The sequence below is a fragment of the Talpa europaea genome, assembly GCF_964194135.1.
Source record: "Talpa europaea genome assembly, chromosome: 7".
Taxonomy (NCBI): Eukaryota; Metazoa; Chordata; class Mammalia; order Eulipotyphla; family Talpidae; genus Talpa; species Talpa europaea.
Window position 1 is genome coordinate 36,751,224 of NC_140074.1, and position 22,635 is coordinate 36,773,858.

The 22,635-nt window shown below is 40.8% G+C and overlaps 1 protein-coding gene across 3 annotated transcripts in view; it reads right to left on the reverse strand.

The window, feature by feature from the left end:
* The window catches only part of KANK1 (KN motif and ankyrin repeat domains 1), a gene marked incomplete at both ends in the record, with an annotated part of 56,909 nt that overhangs the window by 13,243 nt on the left and 21,031 nt on the right, over nucleotides 1-22,635 (reverse strand). For 2 of the 3 annotated variants that reach the window (XM_084238287.1, XM_084238286.1), the window contains 2 exons: nucleotides 221-414; nucleotides 11,707-14,383. In XM_084238287.1, the coding sequence (XP_084094413.1) occupies nucleotides 221-414; nucleotides 11,707-14,383 (2,871 nt within the window). Of the gene's footprint in view, nucleotides 1-220; nucleotides 455-11,706; nucleotides 14,384-22,635 lie in introns of all 3 variants that reach the window. The other variant, XM_084238285.1, reaches the window with a different exon arrangement.

Below are 22,635 nucleotides of genomic sequence, written 5' to 3' on the forward strand. Positions count from 1 at the left end.
CTATTTAAAATATTTCAAAATTCACATCAGATGAGTTTTCTTAAGGGCACTACACAGCTCTCTTTAGTAATCTTAATTGAACGGATTCTAGGCCTACCTTCCTACAACATCAGAAAGGTCCTTTGAGGTCAACTGATGAGGCACACTGGCTTTACACTGAAATTCTGACAATGCTGTTCCTAGAATCCTGATACTAAAGGCTCTGAGTGAGGAAAGTTACCATAGAGGCCAGAGGCTATCTGGTCGTCGGTCAGGTTCACTGGTGTCACCGTGCTTTCCTGAGATGGGAGGGAATCCTGGCTGCAGATGGGCCTCCCTTCTGTGGCCCCCACCTCTGGTGCGTGCTGGGATGTCTGGGCGCTTAATGGTCTTCCTGACTGAAGACCTCCGCACTTACAAGTACATTCCAAATTACTGCCTGTCAGAAAGAAGATGGGTGGAGAAGTGTGTGATGCTAGGATAAAAGGGGCTAAAATTTTTTTAAGATTCTCACAACTCATCATTTTCTCAAGTGCTTTCTTCCCATGTTTTCTTTTGCATAAATGGTATTACTACCCAGACCCCCCCAAACGGAAACCCTCAACTTTCTTTGACTCTTTGCCTTTCGCTGTATTACCACATGGGATCTGCCAAGCCTCATCATTCTAAGGCCACAGTGCCTCCGCTCTCTCTTCAGGCCACAGTGCCTCCGCTCTCTGTTCAGGCCGCTGCCTTCTTGGTTCTGGGCTTCTGCTGTTGCCTCCTGACTGTCCCTCTCACTTCTGTTGCAGGGTAATATTCCCACTTTAGTCCAATCCTGTTTTCACTCCAACTAAAACAAAACTCGAGAAGACCTAAAAATCTTCCCATGCTCAGGAAAAGAAGGTCACACATTTAGCAGACACTCCAGACCACCTGCAACCTGGCACCTTCTTATTTCACTTTACTTCCCACTGCACCTCTGGTCTGTTGGCCTGGGGTCTGCCTCCTAGTAGATGCAATTACTGCCAGTGTAGAGGGCGGAGACATAGAGTCCATGTGTAAAACAGTAAACAAATTTAAAAAGAAAGGCAGATGGCATAATATGCCAGAAAGAAACAGATGACGGAAATTCTGGTATATTTATACAAAGTACTTCTACACAGCCATTAAAGATGTTGATGTTGGGGGCCTCTCTGATGGCCTAGGGGTTAAGTCTCAGCACTATCATCGCTGCGGCCTGAGTTTGATCCCTGGCCAGGGAGCTACCCACATGGTGCAGCAGACCTTTCCTATCTCACCTGCTGATTGCCCTCAGCAGTGCATTTCGGTCAATCTGCCTGTCCTGTTCCCCACTCTGTCTCTGGTGAATCCTGTCACCCCATTTATCTCTGGCTTACACCTCAGCTCTCAAAAAAAAAGATATTGATGTTGGTGGACATTTATTAATATAGAGAGATGAGCTTAATGCATGGATTTTCAAAGGTTAAAAAGAATATAAAGAAAACAAGCCTATTTTGGTGAATAATTACATTTATATGTATACATTTTGCCTAGAAGGATATACAACAATCTGTTCAGCACTGCTTTTCTAAGGCTAAAGAATTATGGGTTACTATTTTTTTCCTTCTTTGTGTCTCTAATTTCCTAAATTACCTATTATAAACATAAGTTGAGGGGCCTCCCTTGGTGGCAGGCGGTTGACTGCAGTGCTGTGAAGCTGTCCACAGCCTCTGCATCGCGGGTTTGATCCTGGTCGGCCAGCGAGAATCCCACATGGTGCAGCAGACCTCTCCTGTCTTGCCCGCTGCTCCCCTCAGCAGTGTATTTCAGTCAATCTGCCTGTTCCGTTCCCTGCTCTGTCTCTGGTGAATCCTCTCACTCTCCCGCGCATCTGGCCTGTACACTGGTTCTTGTATGCGTGAATAAATAAATCTTAAAGGAAAAAAATAAGATGCTAATAAAAAATGTAAATCTCCCCACAATGTCATGTGATAAGAATCTGACTACAATTTTCTCTCCTTTAAAGTTTTGAAATCATGTAGGTGCTTAGAAGAAAATAACTAAGTACTGATTGCATTTTGAGCAATCTGAAGAAAAAGAACTATGATCCATTCTAAAACTCTTCAAATTTCATTGATCATAAGAATCCATCTGGGATATTTGTAAAAATGCTGATTTTGTATTTTTCAGTACCTTGACCGAAAATCATTCTGTGGGTCTGAGACAGAGGCCGAGAGGTGGACACTTCGGACCTTCCCCACTGATTCATCCATAAGAGACTTTGATGCAGTGGACCAGTTTGGAAACTACCAGTTTGAAACAATGATACTCTAATAAAAAGGGGTGTAGGGAGGCAAAATGTTCTAAATGAGACATTACAGAGCCTCTAAATTTTAATTCTCATATATCCAAGCTAAGAATTCTGAAGGGTATGGAGGTTCAATCATTTGGCTGAGGCCACAGAGCTGGATTAGAATCTATATTTCCTAATTCTGTGAACCTCCTTTGCCCACTAATCAACAGCTCAATGTTCCCATCTTTAGCTTAGTGGGTCTGGGAAACTCCTCAGGTGATATCTTCACAAGTCTACCTCCTTCCTCAACACACAGACACAATGCTGAATGCAATCCTCCAAACAATATTTACTAACCCCATGTTCTGATGTGTCTTTTCTTTTTTTTTAAGGTTTTATTTATTTATTTATACAAGCACTGGGTACAGTCAGAAGCCCGGGAGGATGAGAGAATTCACCAGAGCCAGAGGGGAGAGCAGAACAGGCAGACTGATGAAATACACTGCTGAGGGGAGCAGCAGGCAGCAGGAGAGGTCTGTACGCCATGTGGGACCCTCACCCAGCGGCCGGGGATCGAATCAGCACTGCAGAGGCTGCAGGCAGCTTCGCAACCCAGCGCTCAACCGCTGCACCACCAGGGAGGCCCTCTGATGTGTCTTCTTAATAGCAAATACAAAATGTCTAAAGTGCCTTTGACTTACTTTGGGCAAAGTAAACAAAGCACTATGTTTATCTTCATTCCTCCTTCTATAACTCCATTCATAATTTCTTTTTTAAAGATTTATTTATTTATGCATACAAAAACTGGGGTACAGGCCAAAGATGTGGGGGGAGGAGATGTGAGAGGATTCACCAGAAACAGAATGGGGAACAGAACAGGTAGACTGACTGAAATACACTGCTGAGGGGAGCAGCGGGTAAGACAGGAGAGGTCTGCTGTGCCATGTGGGTAGCTCCCTGGCTGGCCAGGAATCGAACTTGTGCTGCAGTGGCTGCGGATTGCTTCATAGTATGGTGCTTAAACCCCTTGCACCACCAGGGAGGCCCCATAATTTCTTTAAAGAGCCTCAGTAGTTAATTTGAGAAACATTTTTCTAAGATAAACACTTTTTCTAGACAAGTGCTTTTACTAAGCATTTTCCTATTAAAGAACAAATAATGAATGTTAAAATGCACACGTTTTAATAGTTTTGACTATTGAAACCTTAAATATATTAAAAAAAAAAGGGACAATAATACATCCCTGTGTCCCCATCACTAGATTCAGCAATGATGAGAGTTATACCGGCTTCATCCGTCCACTTACACTAAATTATTTTGAAGTAAAAGGCAGAGGTCCTATTACTGTCATCCATAAATATTTCAGTATGTAGTCCTAAAACAAAGAACTCTTAAATTTGTAACATTAAAACTATTAATTTCTTAAGGTAATCACCAGGGGGTCAGTATTAAAATTTCTCCAGTGGTCTCTTAACAATTATATAGAGTGTCTGAAGCAGAATCCCAGTCATACATTTTCACTAATTTAATTCATAGGCTCTTTTTAAACACAGTTTTCAGAGATTTTTAAAATGAGGTATAATTTATGTATAATTTTAAGTGCACAGGTTGATGAGTTTTGTAACTACCTTCTTAACTAAGATACAAAATATTCCTACCAACCAGGAAACACCTTCTTTCTCCCTCCTGTCCCTTTCAAGATAATCTCCCCACCTGCAGGCAACCACTTCTCACCATAGGTTAGTTTTATAAAGTAGGATATTTAAAGTTTCTCCAATCAAGGTCCAGCACCTCAAGACACGTGCGGATCCTTCCTTATCAATGAGGACATTTTCATCTTATCTGCGGGTATTTTACTGCTCAACTCATCCAGAATTGTCTAATGACTTAATCAGCCCATCTCTGTGCCAATCTCTACTGGTCTGCTCTGGAGACCTGGAATTGCAGTATTCTTTACAAGTTGAATTTCATCCATACTGTTTCCAAGGCTTGCTCCAATTCTATTTCCATCATAACTATGATACCATTCCAAAAATAACTTTTTCCTTTACTGTCCTGCAGCACCACTGTCTGGATCAATATATACTCTGCTTTGTGTTTGTTTCACTTGTGTCTCCTCCATGGGAATGTGAGCTACCCAGCCATGTTATTCTGTGGTGTCTCCTTCAGTGCTGAACAACAGAAAGCTTTTAATAAGTGCCCTGTAACTTAACAGAAAGTCACAGGGTTTCTGTTGAGGCTAACTGACAAGGCAAATAACATTAAATGTTAAGCTAGTTCTCGATCATTGAAATCAGAGGGAATTTGTCACCTTTATTTCCAGAAAATATTTTTTAGATGGTGTTGAAACACTGGCTGCTCTGGAATGCCTAGACAGTTGTGTGAAGTCTGTAAGGTCCTTGCAGTTAGAGGACACACCTCTGGTGACAGACACCAGCCTCACACCCTGACAAACCACAGCTATGCAAAGTACAAAATGGGAAAGGTGTTGCCATGTGGCCAAAATAAAGTCGCCCACAGATTCAGAGGTCTAAACCCACTGAGCTTTAGAATCATCTGAGTTGGGAATGGAACTTTAAAAAAAATTCAACAAACTATTTGCTGGTGGGTATAAGTATTACTATTTTTTAAAAGCTCAAGTGGACCCCAGTGTGCAGCCAGGATTGAGGACTACCAAATTAAATAAACCAACAGAAAACTTAATTTCTGAAAATAAGTATTTAGACTTCCCTCTTGTGTTAATCCATCATCTTGGACCATGTGAATTCTTAGATGGTGCCGCTAACAGCCCTGGAACACTAATGGTAGATATTCATGACCAACAATGGTAAATACTACTCAAACTACGGGCACAACAAGGCAGTAATCATAAGAAAACTGTCAGAATTCTGGCATTCTGGCCTAAATGACCAAAGTTCCCACCAGGTGGCAAAGGTTTCTATAAGCACAACTGGGGAGTTAGCTAAAGTGCAGAGGGGCGAGCTGAGAACTATGCAATGTCTTTGGTCAATAACTAAACTTATAACGACCATAATGACAATAAAGCATGAACCTAATTTTAAGACTTTATCAGATTAGGATGACCAAAAGACCACAAGTGACAGAAATCTCAGTGTTCTGGAAAATAAGATAACCTTGGAAGCATGAATTCTAATTCTAATTCTAATTCAAAGTGCACTTAGCATTTACATATGGTTAATAAATATAATTTTTTTTTTAAATTTTTATTTTGGGGTTACAATTTTGCTCTTCCATATGTGCACATATTCCACCTACCTTCCACCAAACCACCTTTGCCAATACCTCCTCTTTGCCAGCCCCTCCTCCCTACCTCCTGCAACTTAAGCAAAAACACTTCACAAAACCAGTTTTATATTAGGCTAATTGTATATATGGATAATTATACTAGTTAAGACAAACTGTAGTGAAAAATAAGTACGTAAGTCAAAAGCTTTTTTAATGTTCTTGACTACAAAAATGTTAAAGCAAATTATTTTATAAGAAAAATAATTCAATGAAAAATAGAGCTGGAGGAATTTTTAGAGATCATTTTCTCCAGTTTCCTCTGTGACATGTATCCATCAAGAATGGGTATTAGTTGTTACCAACATATTCCTAAATGTTAGAAATGTGACTATTAAAAATATATTAAAATGGATTTTAAAAGTTCTCTGTTTACATATTCCAACTCTTCTGGCATGCTAACCCATATTTTATTTTTAATGCCAGTGCTTTCTGAAAACCTAACTGAACAGTGTGTGGCCAGTTAACTAGCCACATTATTGTGTCAAATGTTCAGCTAGATATTCTGCTTTGATTTTTAAAGACCATGTAGCTCCCTTGTATGTAAGGAGTAGATCTGAAATTTTTTATTTATTATGGAAGTCATTCGATCACTAAGGCATTAACTAAGATTTCCAAGGAATCTGAAATAATACTTTTAGCTTTCCATAAATAAAAGGGATTAAGCATGAATTCATCCTCTACAGCCCAAATACTGGTTTTAGGGATAGATAATTGACAATATTTATGAAAATCACCTTTTTTTTGGGTATATATTCTTTTGAGGGGAAAGTATGTAGCTTTGATGGTGGAGAAAGACAATCCATTTCTGTTCTAAGGCCCACCTCTAAGAACTCTTGCCTGTAAGCCAATGCATATGGTCATCAACATAAATAGTCAACTTAAACTGGAGATAACTACTTTTAGGGCCAATTTAATATTTTCCTGGGAACAAATTGGTTAGGAATGTATCTAAAAGCAGGTACTCACTTTGAAATTAAAATGCTAGTGTGGATTAAGAATCAGATTCTCCCTCACTGCAACCTCACCCACATTTAATTACACACCATCCCAAGACTTGACCCAGAAAATCCTCATTGACAGGCTACATTAACTATACTTGGGCTAAGCAGATGTTCTGTGTGTTCTTCCAGTTACAGCCAAGGTCCTGCTTTCCTCCCTAGATCTCAGAGGGCTTGAATGTAGATGAACTCTGAGCAATTTCTTTGTGAACATTATTTGATGACTAATATGTACTGACATATTTATCATTCATCTTTTTGATAGACATATCTTGGTTTCCCAAATGGACTGCAAATTCTTCAATTTTATATCTTTCTTTGTTACAACAACACACTTTGCATACATAGCTGACATTTGATGCATAGCTATCAGTTGACCTCAGTAAAGAATGGGGCTGAGAAGGCCATATAAGATATGAATAACTTGCTGTTTGGGAGAAGAATAAACAGCTATAACCGTTATCCAATATCAATCACTACGTCAGTCATTTTTGACTGAACATTTGAGAACCCAGAGCCATTTCAGTTCTCAAAAGCTACCACTGTCCATGCTTTAGCCATAAATGAACTGTAAATCTTTGGATGCATTCAGAGTAGAAGTGTCCAAGTAAACTAACATTTTTCCAGAGTTCATTTCACTGTACCCATTTAAAATGATAAATTTCATTTTAAAAGAGTAAGCTTTTTAAACAGGAGTCAACTCAAAGACTTAAGAAAGGAGACGGACAGAATTTAAAATTTCTGTTCAAATTTTTCCTTAGGGATAAAGGAAAGTCTCTGACAGATGTTGTAGAGCTAGTAACTTCCATCTTTTTGATGGTCTGCTATTCCTTTGGAAAACCTAACTAAAATAATGCACTTTCTTCACAAATATTCCAAACACAAAACTATTCATGAAGCTATGGATCCCAGAATAAGAAACCTCATTCTCAGGCTGTTTATTCCAACAATATATCCCTGAAATAAGGCCTGGATGTGCCTATTGGGTGGTGATGGCAGCAGGTGTTTGCCAGAAATGTATATATTTTGGGGGAAAAAAATTCCCATCTGATTCTGATGGGTAGGCTGGTGAGTGATTCTGCCAAAAGGTCCTCAGGAGGACACGGCAGCCCAGACCTCTCTCTTTAAAGTAATACTCCACATTCCTAGGCAGCCAGCAAAGGAATTCAGCTCATCTGACTTCCAGGTCAGCAGGCCTTCCACAACACCACTGTATACCACTAGGTGCCAGTGGAAACATTTTATTTATATTATTCTGATGCTCTTGCAGCATTAATTAAAAGAAATTTGTGATAAAAGTTGGTACTAGGACAAATAATATATTAATTAGGAAAAAGCTAAAAATAGCTTTTTGTAATGAAGACTTTATATCCATGCTTTTGCCTTGGCTCAATCTCTGTCTACAAAGTTGCTTTCACGGTTATGGGAATGACTACAAGTTCATAAACTTTTTAACAATTCCAAGATAACTATGAATGCAAACGTGGAAGGTAAATTAAAAAACAGTTCTTTTGTCTGAAAGCGAGATGAATTTTCCTATAAACCCTGTGCCAGGCAGTTAAGTTTGTTTGTATTTCTCAGAGATAGTTACATATTTTTAGAGCATTTGTAATGGCAAGTTGTTTGTCTAGACTTTTCTCTCACTTCTTTCCTCTCTCCAAAGGGAAAAAGACAAAAAAGAAATATTAACCCATGCCGCAAATCCAAACAATCCAATTGATTTAAAGGAAGAACATATTCTCCTAAGGTTTCTATGAGAACGGAAACTATTTCCTCGTAACTTTTTAATTCTGTAAAAGAAAATACTGAATGCATTAAATTCTAGGTATTTTAAGGTACTTTACAGAATATTTTTTGATCATTACCAAATTCTACCTGTAAGAAAACTGTGACATTTTCTCTTAAAATCAGGAAAAATATTTGTGACATTTTATGTGAAAAGTGTACAAGCAGAATATGTAAGATTCAAATTTGTGTGAAGGAAGTTTTCACACCTTCATGGTCCTCTGAACTTCTCACTTATTATTAACATATAACTCCAGTTACAATTTCAAAAAAATGAACGGGAGAGGGAGGCATTATGATGCTGCTAAAATGATGCTCTTTTGCAAACAGAAAGTGACACTACCGCTTCTCAGTCTTTTGTCTAAGATCAAGTGCAGAAAGTGATACCATCAAATCTTCAACTCTAGGAAAACTGAAGGGAATTCTCTAGACCGAACACACATTTACTTAATTCAACTTAGACTTTGTTCTGAGCTTTGACACAGATTTTGAATGACTCTAGAAATATAGTCTACCTACTTTGCTTTCTCTTTTTTTAATCTATATATTTCTCTATCTTAACAAAATTATTGGAAAGGTACAATACTAGGGGAGAAAAAGGTGACGGCCAGTCAGAATTATTAATAAAGAAATTTGAATTAAAAACAAAAGATCATTTGTACAATTTTGGTTTGGCAATTTGTTCTCTATCTACATTTCCATTTTTTGAAGTATTAAAAACAATGATAGCAATGATGGCTAGGATTCATTGAGTGTTTATACTCTGTGCTGCAGACTATTCCAAATTCTTTACTCATATTAAAGCCACTAAATCTTCATTTGAACCCTGTGAGGGAACAAAGAGAACTTGTCCTGTGGCAGAGTAAGAATCTTGAATCCAGATATCTGACTTAAGCATGCAAATTTAACAACTTCTTTATGATAAAGCGGTGGGTTCACATAAATGACCATTTATATGCTCCTTCTGGTGAAACCCAAATACCTCATTATATTATTTGGGGAAGAAATTTTGGGGAAGAAATTTTGAAGTGGAATTCCTTCCTATACTCTAGACTTTTGGTACAGAAATATATTCTTGACTGTGTGTGAGCAATATGAGATACCGTAAGGTGTACACAGTAATCCACAGTATATTCTGACTCACTTTCACTCCTCACAGTTTATAGTTTTAATTCTCAGCCCATATAATAACATCAGATAACAAAAATTTAGTGTCTAGGGTTGAGTTCTTAACCTAATTCCTTCTGCATTAGAACTCCGAAGCCAAATGTTTAAAATACAGATGTGATGTGAATTACAGAAATACTTAAAAGGTGTTCTTGCATGCTCTAAGAGGAGCTGTCAGTTTGACCACATAAGTGCTATTAAAAATATTTATACTTTTGTTCATGAATGCTGTAGGTCTCATGCATTTAGCTGATTAATGAGGTGTCCATTTGCACGGTCAGATCTAAACAGTGATGTGTGGAATGTCAGCATAACTGGAAACAGACCAAAAACCACTCTAATCCAGCCAGACAAAACTTTCTCCCTGGTCTCCATGCTCAGAGTGTCAGGCAGATTACTCCAATGGTACAGCTGAATATTTTTGGCAAGAATGTGAAATAAAAACTCCAATTTGGAGAGGAGAGAGGAAAGCTGGCAAAAAAAAAAAAAAAGCTCTTATAATTATCCCCTGTGCCATCTGTGTCTAAAGACATTTAAGAGCTTTATTTTGACTTCAACATCTGACATTGTGACTTTTAAAAAGTAATGGAAAAAAGACATATTATTAGTTACTTAAGACTCTGCTTTGGTCCACGTACCATTTTAACCTCTTTGGTCTAAAATGACTCCCCTGTGCATTTATTAGACTTCCTTGATTCTAAAAGCAAAACCCCACACATCAGCTGTCACTGTCATGTTTGTTTTTTCTTCCACAATAAACTATCTGTCTCACAGCACAGTTATTACAAACTAGTATTAATTTAGGTTTGGAAGTGGAAACCTAGGAAGGCTTAAAAATAATCTATTTCAGTCAATTTTAATCACTGCTCTTTTAGGCTATAAAGAGAAACAGGAAGACTCTGAAATCTTATAGTTAAGATTATTGTATTTTCACATAAAGTTAAATTCAAATCATTTGGGCCATTTACATTCATTTACATGGGGCATATGGTCAGAGTGGAGAGTATTTTTTAAGTAGCTTCCCAAATCCCAACCTCCAGTTTAACAGGTTAACAAAAGAAACCACACTGTACAAGCTAATAGCACCACTACCAAGGACAACAAAGGATACTCTGTTCACTGCGTGTCAGTGGGGAACACACTGCAACCTCATAGGATGGGAAACCTTCTAATCCTCATTTTACAAATGAAGTGTGAAGAAGGGAGGTTCCCCAGGTCACACTGGTTCATGAAAGTAGGAGAGCCAGGGATGGGACCCAATCCTTGGATGACATTATGAATGGTCAGAGACATAGGCAACTGATAACAAGGTAAATCTCAGAAGGCCAACAGGGAAATAGCATATGTCACAAAATCTTCCAGGGTAATTTATCAGTCATTGGTATCAATATAAAGAAAAAAAGAGATGAGTAGAAATCCCAATGAATAAGGAGAAAGGAAAATATAAGCACGTATCAAAATCAACAGTAGGGAAGGGCTCCTCTTGGAATTCTTGCTCAGGAGCCCTCATCAGAGATGCCTTCCTGGACCACCACATCTCAAACAGTCCACACCCTGGACCATCACCACCCACTATTTTTGTCATTGCATGTATCGCACCTGACACCTCTTAGGTGCACTGTTTATTGTCTGTGCCCCCAACTGGAATGAAAACACCATGAGGACTGGGACTATGCTTGGTTTTGTTCACTAAATTATCCTCAGAGCCTGTACCTAAGGCTTGAAACAGAGAGAGAATTCAATGCTGATTAAGTCACTATTTGCTGAATTAATAAATGAATGAGTGAAGTCTCTCTTCTCTCATAAAAGTTTTAATTCAAAACATCGTAGGCTAGTATTTTAAAATCTTAATATTTTGGTAATTGTGAGTACAAACAGTGTAGGAATTATTTCAGGTTATCCTGTATAAAAATGTGCAAGTAAGTAACTGGAAGGCAAAGAATAAAGCATTGTGTTAAGCCAACAGCCTCTAGGCCAGCCAACACTAGTTTGCTTTTCCTTTTTCTAACTTCAGTCCTTAGCCAGAGGCTAAAAAAGCTACCAAAGGGAATCATCAGAGCTGCTTATAGTTTTCATTCTTAGTTTTCACTGTACCCATTACCAGTTTTTAGTTTTCTCCCCAGTTCCAAGTGGCTCCAGCAGCTTAGAATCTGTCCCTTCTATCCTTCCCCACCCCCAGGTCTCTCAGGGGACCACCTACCTGTGAATTTACCCAGATTCATTTTCTGGAAGTCAGGGTTCCGCAGCTCTTCGGTGCTTGCAGACTTCATGACTGAGTTGATGGATGTTAGGGTGCTGATGAGCTGTGAGTTGAGGGAGCCAATCTGTGAGTGAGGTTCCCCAAACGCTTCTGCCAGTTCGCTATAGTTCTCAGCCAGCAGTGTTTGCTGTTCTGCTAGCAGCTTCTGGACACGTTCAATGTAGTGATCTAAGCCTGCCATCATTCCAGAAGTGGGCTGGGGCTGGGGGCTCTCCAACAGCTCTCCTACTGGGTCATCCCCAACACCTATGCTCCTCCTGCTGGCTGTCAGCCCCACAGTCAACTGGGGAGGCCCACAAGCTATGGTCCTCATCTTGAGACCAACCAGATAGTTGTCATTAATATTGATCTGCCCCACACTTGACTCTTTGGTCTTCACAGCAGATGGCCTGTCAAATTCAGAATTTCCAGAGAGCACAGTTCCAACCCCAATGGACCGAGTTTTGACAGAGGAGTTGACATCCTTGACTCGGCCTTCTCCTATAGCCACTGTTCGCATCTCCACAGTCTGGGTGCTGGTCTGCTTGTCTGAAGTGTTTAGGGAAGTATTGGTGCAGGATTCTATTAGGGTAGCCATCTCAGTGTTGGTGAATTGGTTCACCTGTTCCAAAACTGTACTGGTGTGCTGGCTCTTGGTATGAGGTACGGCCATGACAGCAGCTTCTACCTGGCCGGCAGCATCTGTGTTCACACTCCGGGAGATGCACTCTTTTGGAGAGCAGACCGTCACATCCACAGAACAATCTCCACAACCGATTGATCGCACTTCTTTGAGATTCAGGTTGGTCTTGAGGAGTGTGAGGTCATTCACAGACTCCTCTGTGTTGCTGCCTGTTTCACAGACACTTATTTCCACACCCACTTGCTTGTCACATGTCTCCATAGACCTCCCAGTACATCGGTCATGCATTTCTACCCTTTCCTTAACAATCCACCAATTCATGGGCAGCTCGGGCCCCACGACTTTATGATGACAATTGGGCCGGCAGGAGATGCCGATGCTATTTGTCTGCACGGAGGTTCCGACACATGTGTCAGCCACGTCCACATGATTGCCGGCCATCTGGTCTCTCGTGTGCACCACCGCCTCCACCATCTTGCTGAAAACAAGCGGCTGGGCCATGATGGCTTTGTCAACTTTTTTCCTGGATCCAGCAGCCTGCAGCTCTTGTTTGAGTTTAGTCATCTCCTGGTCATGGGTGGTTTCTTTAAGCTGTACTTCCAGGCGATAGATTTTTTCTTTTAAGGCTTCTATGGTTTGCTGTTGCAGTTCAATTTCTTTGTCAGCTTCAGTAGTCACTCCAAGCATGGCCTCTGTCACGCTGACCCCCGAATTCCTCATCTCAATGACTGTCCCCACAGCAGCGTCCTTACAGGACTTGGAAGCCCTGTGGTATACAACAATGTCATCCATAGTCTCATTACCACCCACAGCCACAGAACGACACTCTGGAGGCCGGCAGTCCCCATTCTCCCTGAGTTCTGGGGCAGCCTCATAGCTGCTATCTTGGATCTTCTGCTCCAGGGCCTGCATGTCTGCTGTGAGCTGCCGGAACTCCTTTATCCTCTGTGTGCTCTCCTCTACGCTCTCCATCTCTTCTTCCTCATAGTCAATGTATAACTCCCCACCACTTCTCCGGACCCTGGAGAGCTGTTCCAACTGGGATGCATTCCCAGCACTGTAGGACCTTTTCCTCACACCATAGACATCGTTCTGGGATGCAGCCCTTTGATTTTTCAGCTGCGAGGCCAACTGCCTTTTCTCCTCTTGCAAGACAGAGATCTTTACCTGGAGCACAGGGATGGTTCGCACCTGCTCCTCAAGCTCCTTCAGTCGTTTCAGGGCGATGGCCATCTGCTCTCGGATGTGCTGCAGATGCATGGGGCTCACGTTTGTCACTGGAGTGGAGATTCCTGAGCTTAGGGGACTGTGGCGGATGGAGCTGCCCATGGAGGAAGTGGTGGCAGCAGCTGGGGCACAGCCACTGTAATCCCCATTGCCTTGGTATCCATTCTGGAGCTGGTGCATGGCAGGAATTTGGTTTCCAGAACTCATAAAGGAGGAGAGAGAGCTTGTGGAGCCCATGCCTCCAAAACTAGCCAGTCTGGGCCTTCGGAACTCACACGGTGTCATCTGCATGGTGACTCTCTCCTGTTCCAGTCTTCTCCGGGTTTCCATCAGTGTCTTGGTGACATGAGGGTTATGCTTTGGGAGTTGGGGTGAGGGTGGTGGTAGCTGGCGACTTTCTGGAATAGTAAGAAAAGTAGGTGAGGTCTCCAGAGGGGCAGGTGGCCTTTGGATTGGAGTTGATGTAACTTGGCTTCTGGCTAGGAGGAAGTTGGGGCACTGCCTGTCATCGCTGTTGGAGGATGAGAGGGATTCAGTGGAAGTCCACACACCTTGTTGGCCAGCTGTGGCCCTGGTTTCTGGGCATGGCGCAGATGGCTTCCTCTTCTTCTGGATGTTCAACTTCTTAATGGTGTTCCCTTTCTGTATGTCATCCACGTATTTGAGGAAATCTAAGTCTAATTGATAACCATAAGGGGTCTCCACAAAATAAGGATCTTTCTGTTCCTTGTCGTGGCCCCCATTTAGAACATCATCTGTTTTTCCTAGAGAGAGACAGAGAATGATGAGAGCATTATAATGTCAAGTAACACACATAAAGATGAAAACTAACATTTGTGTAAGTTGCATTGTGGAAGCTGGTATGATTTAAGAGTTGAAAGACATATGTTCTAATCTGGATCTATACCGTAACAGCTGGGTGAGTGAGTTTATATATCTCTTAAAACTTCAGTATTCTCCGAGTAAAAATGGAAACACAGCATTTAACTCATACATTGTTAAAGGAATGTACTGAGATAATGAATTTAAAGGGTCAAATACATGGTCTTTACTAAAATATATTTTTTACTAAAATATATTTTTTTAAAGGAATGCATTAAAAATACTTGAAAGCATTTTCAAAGAAAGTGTACTCTGAGGCACATAAAGCTAAAAGACTTAGAATAACGGGACAAGTCAGTGCAGGTCCAGTTAACCTGGGACTTAAGTTCTCTCACCTTTATTGCTCTTCAAAGACTGAGAGGCCTTTCTAAGTGGTGACCTAGCCCACCCCAGGACCTAACTACCTCTACAAGATTATAATTTTTCTTTATACTTTCCTTGCTGGGGAGGCTCGGACAGGAGGGAAGTTAAATGATTAACTCCAGCAGCACGGGTGCAAGGACACTGTCAGAGGCACAAAGCAACTCTATTTTGTGCCTTCTCATTTAAAACCAAAGCCAACTTCTGTCCTGACCAAAGGAGTTTTCTCCACTTTGACTTCTTTTGGACAAAACATTCACGTACCCCAAGAATACCCTGTTTTGTATTTTTGTGTATACAAACAGATGCAGAGGAGGAGGAGAGAAAGGCCAAACCTATATTACAAGCACTGGATCATGTGGCATTCAGTAAATGTTACTTCTGGCTAAACCAAACATTTAGAAAAGGAAACATAAGAACCTTTCAAGGCACAGACCTTGCTGCTGACATGACCTATGTATTTCAAACTGAAAAGCAAGGCCATTTTTGTTTGTTTAAATTGCAGGATTAAGTAATGTGTTTTTCTAGAGTCAGAATAACGAACTTGCCTTTTGTAGGGCCATGAAAAGGACCTGCAAGCATGAGTAAAAATGCAAACCATCTGTACTTGCTGCCCTTCTCCTGGGTCTAAAAACCCAAACCTGATGGCTGTCAAGGTCCAAGTACTTCCAGCAATTTGCGCTGCCTGTCTGCCTGCTCTCACCAGTACTAACATGCTGAATATTTACACCTAGTGGTGTCTAAACTCTGAATAAAACTTTTGCCTCCATTTTGCCCCCTTTCTTCTAAAATGTTGTCAAGAAAAGTACAAAAAGACAGTCAAAAAGTACAGTAGACTGTCAAGCAGAGGAATGAAAAAGCTATGTAGTCTTTGTGTCTAATTTTAAAACAATATTAAATCGTTCTAACTGTTAAGAATTAAGGCACCAGGCTTCTAAATTCCAAAACATGTGGAAAATAATTCTCTTTGAAAGAGGTTCTCCAAGCCCATCATTTGCTAGCTCAAGAAAGGGAGAGCTGATGACCAGATCCTTTGCCAGGAGACATGTACTCCTGTTAATAACAGAAATTGTCTTTCCTTTCTTTTCCTCTCTTTCTATACTTTTTAAGTCCACAAGGACAACGCGCTCTCACCCAAAATATGCAGCCCGACCTGTTCCCAGCGCTGTCTGAAATTCCACAAGCAAAGAGAAACTGCAGGCTCGGGTGTCAGACAAGCAGACAGACCTCACCCACACGGGCTGGGTTGGTGAGCCGGTGATTCTAAATCTGGTGGTTTTAGAGCTCGCGGGGTCGCTGGAGCAGAGCAGCGCGGCCCAGGCCTGCCTTCCCGGGCCGCCCGACCCCCGCGCCCCGCCGGGCCTCCCGCCGCACACCTACCCGGCGCCCGCGCTGTTCCCCGCCGCCAGGCCCGCTCCCCGCGCACCCGGGCCCAGTCTCGGACGTCCTGGCTCCTCACCCCATAAGGAAAGCAGGCTCAACATTCGGGTAAACTTAGCCCAGCCACGCGCAAATGCCATAGGCCGAGCTTTCACCAATGAAGTCTCCCTGCGCTTCAGTGACACCACCCCCAGCACACTCAGCTGTCCAGCACGCCCAGCTTTCTTAATGAAAACAGGAAACCGGGATCTTTTGGAAATGTGTGTTCTTCATTCCAGTGCTGCCAGGAGCAGAAATAAAGCCTGCAATTTAAACATCTCCACAGAGAGACTCTGTCTTGGCTGTACCGGTCACTTCATGAAAGAGTTTGTGTTCTTGTGTGGAAACTAAGCAGCCTCAAGCCTCAGTCACCTGAGGAAGTTGGAGGCACAATTGACCCCACTGTTCAAAAGGATGAGGCAGGACGCACTGGTTGCAGAGCACTGCAGAGCTCTTCTTGGCACTGGGCTCAGACAAGTCCTTTAGCGTTCATCTCAACTGAGCCCTTGCTAACAATGAAAGTGTCTTCAATTTTTTTAAAGACACCCTTTTTGCAGTCACAAAAGCAGTAAGTGCTTGTTAAAAAAAAAATAAAAAGGAATATCACAGACAGACCATTTAAAGATTAAAAAAACTAATTCATATCTCATCATCTGGTGGCAATGGTTAACATTTGGGTATAACTACTCGTTTTTCTGTATCCCCTAGCACATCTTATCCCAATAAAGAAAGGTCAGTTTTTGTTTTATTTTTCTTTTCAAAATTTTTTTATCGCACTGATTAAATGTAAGGATTTAGAATATAATGAAACATCACATTTTCCAAAAAATTTATCTGGTTCCTCATCTTCTTTCCTTTATTTTTTAAGATTTATTTATTCATACATACAAGAACTTGGGTACAGGTCAGACGTGCGGGACGGTGAGAGGATTCACCAGAGACAGAGCAGGGAACAGAACAGCAGACTGACTAGAATACACTGCTAAGGGGAGCAGCAGGCAAGACAGGAGAGGTCTGCAGCGCCATATGGGTATCTCGCTGGCGGGATCGAACCCACGCTACAGAGGCTGAGGACAGGTTCACAGCACTGTGCTCAACTACCTGAGCCACCAGCTGAGGTCCCTCATCTTATTTCTTAAGTCCACAAGAGGGATGGGTCACACTGAGTAATCCTTGAATGAACTTTGGACTTCTAAATCTGGGAATCAGAACAGGTTAGAATTTAACCATGTGAGGTTTGATTATTTCCTAATACTGTTTGAGTCATACTACCTAAAAATTTGTTATCTAAATGTCATAATATCATGCTTATCATATGTCAAAAAAGGAAAATATGTTCTCAAGGTATCGCTTTTATAAACAATTGTCATAGTCCAAATTATTCTATAGTTAAACAAAGACATACAGTGTTATTATTTGTTGTCTCCTGCTGATAATGTACCTTTAAATACATTAACACAAATATGACGCTGACCAATTTCATTTTTCCAAATATATGTCTTTTTTTTTTTTATAAAGTTTTTTTTTTTAATTAATTAATTTATTTATACAAGCACGGGGTACAGTCAGAAGCGCGGGAGGGTGAGAGAATTCACCAGAGCCAGAGCGGGGAGCAGAGCAGGCAGAAGGACTGAAGTACACTGCTGAGGGGAGCAGCGGGTGGCAGGAGAGGTCTGCGCACCATGTGGGACCCTCCTCCGGTGGCCGGGGAGCAGCCGGGGATCGAACCAGCGCCGCAGAGGCCGCGGGCAGCTTCGCAACCCAGCGCTCAACCGCTGCGCCATCCGGGAGGCCCCAAATATATGTCTTATCTCTCTGAGCTAAAATATATCTTGAGCGCAACAAACTTAATTTTATTTGTTTAAAGATTTTTTATGCGTACAAGAACTTTTATTTTTACAGATCAGAGGTACACCAGAGAGGATTCACCAGAGACAGAGTGCGGAACAGAACAGGCAGACTGACTGAAATATACTGCTAAGGGGAGTAGCAGGTGAGACAGGAGAGGTGTGCCAAACTTAATTTTAAATATTTCCTTTATTGCTCTCCTTGCCCAAACCACACATAGCCATTATAGCAAGATGATGGGAAGAAAGATGACATTTAAAAATGTTCATTGAAGGAATAATTAAATGTATAGTATAATGAATTTTTTAAAAATTCTTAATACTTTGTAGGCAGAAATTACTTGTTCTATATTAGTTTTAATTTCTTAAATGATATTGTTTCAGTGGTTATCTTTAGCTTGTGGAATCAAGGGAGTTTCTATGCTTTTCTTTGTATTTCATGAATTTTTATAACACAGTTGTCTTTTTAAAAATATGATTACATGAAGTCGCTGTTTAGAAAGAGTACTGTATTTAAATAAATGCTGATAGAGTTCATTTGAAAGGAGGCTGAAAGGGGCAGTTATTGCAAAGATAGCTAGATGGTCCTCAGAATGTGTTATTTCATTCCTGTGCACTAACAGAACTCCCTATGTGTAGCTGGACAAATATAAAGACTGTATTTCCCCAGACTCCTTTACTGTTAGTATGGCCATAAATAGAAATGTCACGTAACAACCCCCAAGAACCTCCCTAAAACACAGAGCAATAGTTCTCTGACCTCCTTCTTTGTTCTTTCATCCATCCTGCTGCCTGGAATGCAGCCTGAAACTTTAGCTTCTCTTGGACATGAATTCACACACAGAGATGGAAGAGCTAACTGCTAGAAAGTACCTGGGTCTCTAAGAGCTTTATGGATCAGAGCCACTATACTGTTCCTGGTATAGTGAAAGACAAAATACTATTTTGTTTAGCTCTTGTTTGTTTTGGGTCTTTGCTACTTAAAACCAACTGAATTCTAATGGACACAGCAGCAGTTTCTCCCAATGTCTTCCCTCTTTCCTCTACCCCCCTCCCCCCGCCAAATTAAGACCAGATCTTAAAAAGAGAATGTTACATGATGCATTAAAGTTTTTTTTTTTTTACAAGATATAGATCAATTCAGGAATTAAAAAAATACAAAAACAAGTTTGAAAAAAATCTCTAAGTGGGCTATCAAAAGACTTAAATTTTCTAAAAATCCTATCTGAACAAAGAGTTTTACCTACTTATATACAACTGAAACTATTGGGTATGTCTGCAATTGGAATCCTAAAAGTAACAACTTCCAACTAAATATTCTGGAATCACAGGTCTGTCCTTGATGTTTACAAGAATTTTCTGAATGTCTGGAAATCCAGTGGTGGAGACTGCTCCTGGCACCACCTCTACCTTCATTATATAGCATTTATTGAAAATTTAATAGGGCACAGGAAATGGTCCTATTCAGTGGAAAGAGTAGGAGGAAGAATTTATAAGAAATAAAGTAAGGTATAGTCTGGCTAGAAGAAAAATGCCAAACACCTGAAACACAACTTGAGGTTGTGTTACAAAGGCATATTATTAGCAAGAACAGTGCAACAGTACGTGAATAAGTGGTCAGAAATAAATTAACTAGAAGATGAGTTTTGTGACACAATCAGTAATGACAGAGTGAAAAGGAAAGAGAGTGAGATGGTGGGGAAGAGGCAGGGCAGGGCCTACTGGTGCAGTTCAAGGAAGCAGGTTAGTTGAGGGGAACAACTGAGTACAGAAGAGGCCACCAAATCAGGTTCTGGAGCAGGAGCACCTTGCCCACTTAGTCACTGCTAGATTGCTCACCAGGCCCTGTGCTAGAGGATAAAAGGGGCCAAGAAGATTGTCTTGACACCTGTGTATCCAACCCCAAATGTCAATAGTGTTGAGGTTGAAAACTATGCTAAAAGACAAGAGGTATAAAAAATTCTCATAGAGCAACTGCAAATTTGGCCATATAAATTATTCAAGTCTTCCATTTCTCTGTCATTTTAACATCATGTTCAAGGGACAGGGTGATTAAAAAAAAAACAACACTTTTTGAGTAAGAAAACACTAAATACTCACTCAAACACGTTCTTTTTTAAAAGCATAAGGCCCTGGAGTCCTCTCAAATAATGTGTCCTGGTGGACTTTTAAATGGAAAAGCAAAACTTTGATACGATTACTTTATTAAGTAGGATACAATGACTTCTGTATTCTGGTTTCACTGCTGCACATGCTAGGTGTAATGACGAGTAAAAACTGTGCTCCAACAACCACACACCTTTTATGTGTTTTCCTTCACCAGGTATTCTACCTGACTGTGGAAAATGAAGAACTTTGCCATTCCCATGACCATACTGGCCCCTCTCACATGAAGCATGAAGATTTTGCCTACAGAGGTGAGTCAGTCGCCGAGAAGCACATAATTATCCCAGATTGCCATATTCACAAATAGACGGGCGCAACCATGCTGCTGTTGGGTGCAGTGAAAGAGATCCCACATCAACTAAGGCCAAGAGGCAGGAAAGAAAAACAGTAGGGTGATAAGTTCTCATGAAGTTAATTACTCAGAGTATGACGGTACCTGAGTAGTAAAACTTTTCTAGGCATTGGAGCAGGGGATGAGAAGAGAGTGAAGCAGAACAGGTCCTTCTGAACAGGTTTAACAGGAAAGTTCTCCCAGTGACACTGTTAGCATTAAGACTTTTATACCCAAGGAGCTTCCCTATACTAAATCTATGTGAGAAACCATTTGTTAGCAAACAAATAATGAAAAGGATAATTATGTAAGTGCTCCTCATTCTGTTTTAAAAGACTACATGGCAGAAGAGATTTTTTTCTTGCACTTTCATTTACCAAAGCTATTTTTAAATCTGCCCTTACTCCTTCTCAGCTAACAAATCTATCCATCTATCATGTGTTTATTCAGTGATGACCACCTACTAGGTATTAGACCTGCTCTATGAGGTATGGATTCCTGATCCATGTTGCTGATACCACCTACTTGATTCTACCTAGAATTCTCTCAGGATGCAGCTATTTTATTCTTTCACTCATTCATTCATTCACTCATTCATTCTATTTCCCCCTTATACCTCTTTGATCCTTCCTCTCTCCTTCCTCCTTCTTAATCTTGGAAGCTTCACTTTGTGTTTGACCTTTTTTTAAAACTTTTTTTCTTAATTGTTGTTCATTTTTGTATAATATTTGATTTCTTCCCTCAGGTGTAGTTCGCATAAATTCCCCCCCCCCCACAACACCCGAGAGCCATCACCATAGTCCCTTGTGCTCTTCCCTCTCCTGTTTTGGCCCCCCTCCTTTACCCTTCACTGCTGTATGTCTCAGATCTATAGTTTGCCTGCAAGCTTTGTCTCTCTCTTTTTTTTTTTGGACCCTTTATTTGGTTTCCCTATATTCCTCCTGTAAGTGAAACCATCTGATATTTTTCTTTTCCCTTCTAACTTGTTTCACAAAGCATAATCCCTTCTAGCTCCATCCATGTTGCTGTGAATGGCATCAGTTTATCTTTTTTGATTGCTGAATAGTATTTCATGTGTATATATACCACATCTTCTTGATCTAGTAATCTGTTTGGGGGCATTTAGGTTGTTTCTATATCTTAGCTATTGTAAATAGTGCTAGGATGCAGCTGTTTCAAACAGCTGCCCCAATGCTTTGTGTAAATAAAATGATAATATTCAGGAAAGCAAAAGTGCATGTCAGAAGTTCATTGTAAATACTAGGCCAATTGATATGTCATATGTAGAATAACAGCAATTTTACAGACTTGGTTTGTTTATATGGAAACATGACAAGGTAGTGTTGTTCTTTCTTGGATCTCCACTTCTTCCTAAATCCTTTTGACTTCTCCCCCTAAATCTTTAGATTTCCTCTCATAGTCCATCTCATCTCCACTTTTTTAAGATGTCCTACAGACATTAAATTGCACATTATCCCCACATCTTCCACTGTCTCCGATCACTACCCCTTCATGCCGGTTCTACATTCTAAGAGGATCTATTCACAAACCCCAGAGGGAATGCTCACCTAGGGAAGACGCAATTGTCAGATGGACAGATTTATTCTTTCACTTAGTACACATTAATTAAGTGCCTGCCATGTGTCAAACACCGTTAGGAGCTAAGCAAACAGACAGAGGCTGCCTGAGTAGAAGTTGTAAACTATAGAGACAAACAAGCAATTGCATAAACAACTAACAGTGCTAACAGTGAAAGTACACATACGATGTATGCCTCAAAGGAGCAGGGACCCCACTTGGGCCAAGGGTAGGGAGCTGGGAATATTCTGCCATGGTGCAGAATGTGAGCCGTCCATTGGGAACAATGTGTGGGCTGCATATTTGGAGAGGAGATGGGAAAAGGTGAAATTCTAGGCAAATGAAACTACATATGCAAAACCTGCCTCATATAAGAAATGAAAAGGGAACTTTACACCATAGGGAAAGCTAAAGTGAGGCAGAGGGGACCAAG